The 1,670-nt window shown below is 39.6% G+C and overlaps 1 protein-coding gene across 1 annotated transcript in view; it reads right to left on the reverse strand.

Moving 5' to 3' along the window:
* Nucleotides 1-7: 7 nt before the first annotated feature.
* LOC107579963 (zinc transporter ZIP10-like) overlaps nucleotides 8-1,670 on the reverse strand; it is a 2,943-nt gene continuing 1,280 nt past the window's right edge. The window contains exons 3-4 of the mRNA XM_016265734.1: nucleotides 1,333-1,523; nucleotides 8-291 (exon numbers count right to left, since the gene is read on the reverse strand). Coding sequence (XP_016121220.1) covers nucleotides 139-291; nucleotides 1,333-1,523 — 344 coding nt within the window. The 3' untranslated portion in view covers nucleotides 8-138. The remainder of the gene's footprint in view (nucleotides 292-1,332; nucleotides 1,524-1,670) is intronic.

Consider the following 1,670-nt stretch of genomic DNA (forward strand, 5'->3'; position numbering starts at 1 on the left):
TGTCCACTGTAAGCTACTGATGCTGTCTTTTGAGACATGCCTGCAAGACTGTACCATCACAAAACTAAGCCACTTTAAGGCAAAGCACGTGTGTGAATGTAGCTAATGAATGACGCCACCCCTGACCTCAGGCTCCGGCTAGAAGCCAAAGTCAATCACAATGTGATCCTCGAAGATGGCGATCAGCAACATGAGACCAAACCCTGTGAGCATGCCCAAGTTCTGCAGGACAAAGTGACCCATCTCACAGCGCTTGTGCTCCTCACTGTCACCATGAAGCATCTCTGGCAACTGAAGAACAAGAAGAGGAGAAATAACATTCTAACATCGATAGCTCATGACAAACACAAAAATCAAGGTTTGCTGCATATACAATAAATTATGCATTACCAATAATCTAGAGAAAGGGCTGCAAAATCTAAATAAAAAAGATCTAACAATTAACTATTTATGAACGATGTCGATTGCAGCATTCAATTTACAGATTAGTTTCAATTTTTCACACGTTTGTAATGGCACATTAAAATATGTATTGCAAAAACCTTTGTGCATCTTCTGGAATCATACTGGATTTGGATGGCGCACCACTTGTTTGCAGTTTAGACATACAGTATGTAGGTATAACACCCAATATATATTGCATGCTGCAGTTTTGGGACAAAAATAAAATGTGTTGGGACAAAAAATGCTTCTATTATAATCAGCAAGGCATCAATAGTGTAAATAAGAACTGTATTGTGCAGTGTAGACAGCTTTGTTGATTATAATCATTTAATTGTTCACAGAAGTGCAGAACTCAGTGAGCTTGTACTGAACTGCAGGGATCAAACATTGTGAACATGCAATGGCTGACAGCTTCGGTGATTATAATGGAAGCCCTCTAATATTGTCAATAATATTGTGTATAATTTATTTGAAACTTGAATAATTGTGCTTTTTATGCTGTTTAGAGGCCCAATGTGACTATGTTTACTGATGTTTAAAACAGCACTAAATGAATTCACAAACAGTTGTCAGCTTAGGCCATTCACACAAATGTTTGCATTGGAAAACTGAAAATGGGGGGCTGTAGAATAAAAAAAAAAAAAAATTGGCAAGGTCTTTTAACAAACAATGACATGCATGAGACACTACAAAAGACACGAGACGTGAGCATAATGCTCAAACATCCATCTAGAGCATGTTAACATAAAAAAACAATGGACAAGCAGTGCGGTGGAATGCAAGGCCCCCAAGATGGCATGTAATAAATCATTTCAAGCAATCAATAATTATAACATATTTATGCAACCCAACTAGCAAGCAAATAAATCCACATTTCGGTTCTCTTACCATATCCACTAATGCCACATAGAGAAACATGCCAGCAGTAACGGCAAAGATCCAGCTGGTGACGTTGTGCGTGTACTGTCCCACAGCCGTGCCGATCACCATGCCAGCATAAGCCATCAGAGCAGAGAGGACGTTGTACACAATGGCTTGCTTCACTGACATCCCAGCCTTCAATAAAACGGCAAAGTCACCTGGAGGCAAACACAAATGTGTATTATTAATGTACAATAAATAATACAGCAGTGTGGGTATAGTTAGTTTAGCCCATGCTAAACCTGACAACAACTGCAGTGAGATCGGGCTGTCCTTCGCAATCCGTCCCTCAGCCCGAGAATTTT

This window comes from Sinocyclocheilus grahami, unplaced genomic scaffold (genome assembly GCF_001515645.1).
Source record: "Sinocyclocheilus grahami isolate Dianchi unplaced genomic scaffold, SAMN03320097.WGS_v1.1 scaffold22497.1, whole genome shotgun sequence".
Taxonomy (NCBI): Eukaryota; Metazoa; Chordata; class Actinopteri; order Cypriniformes; family Cyprinidae; genus Sinocyclocheilus; species Sinocyclocheilus grahami.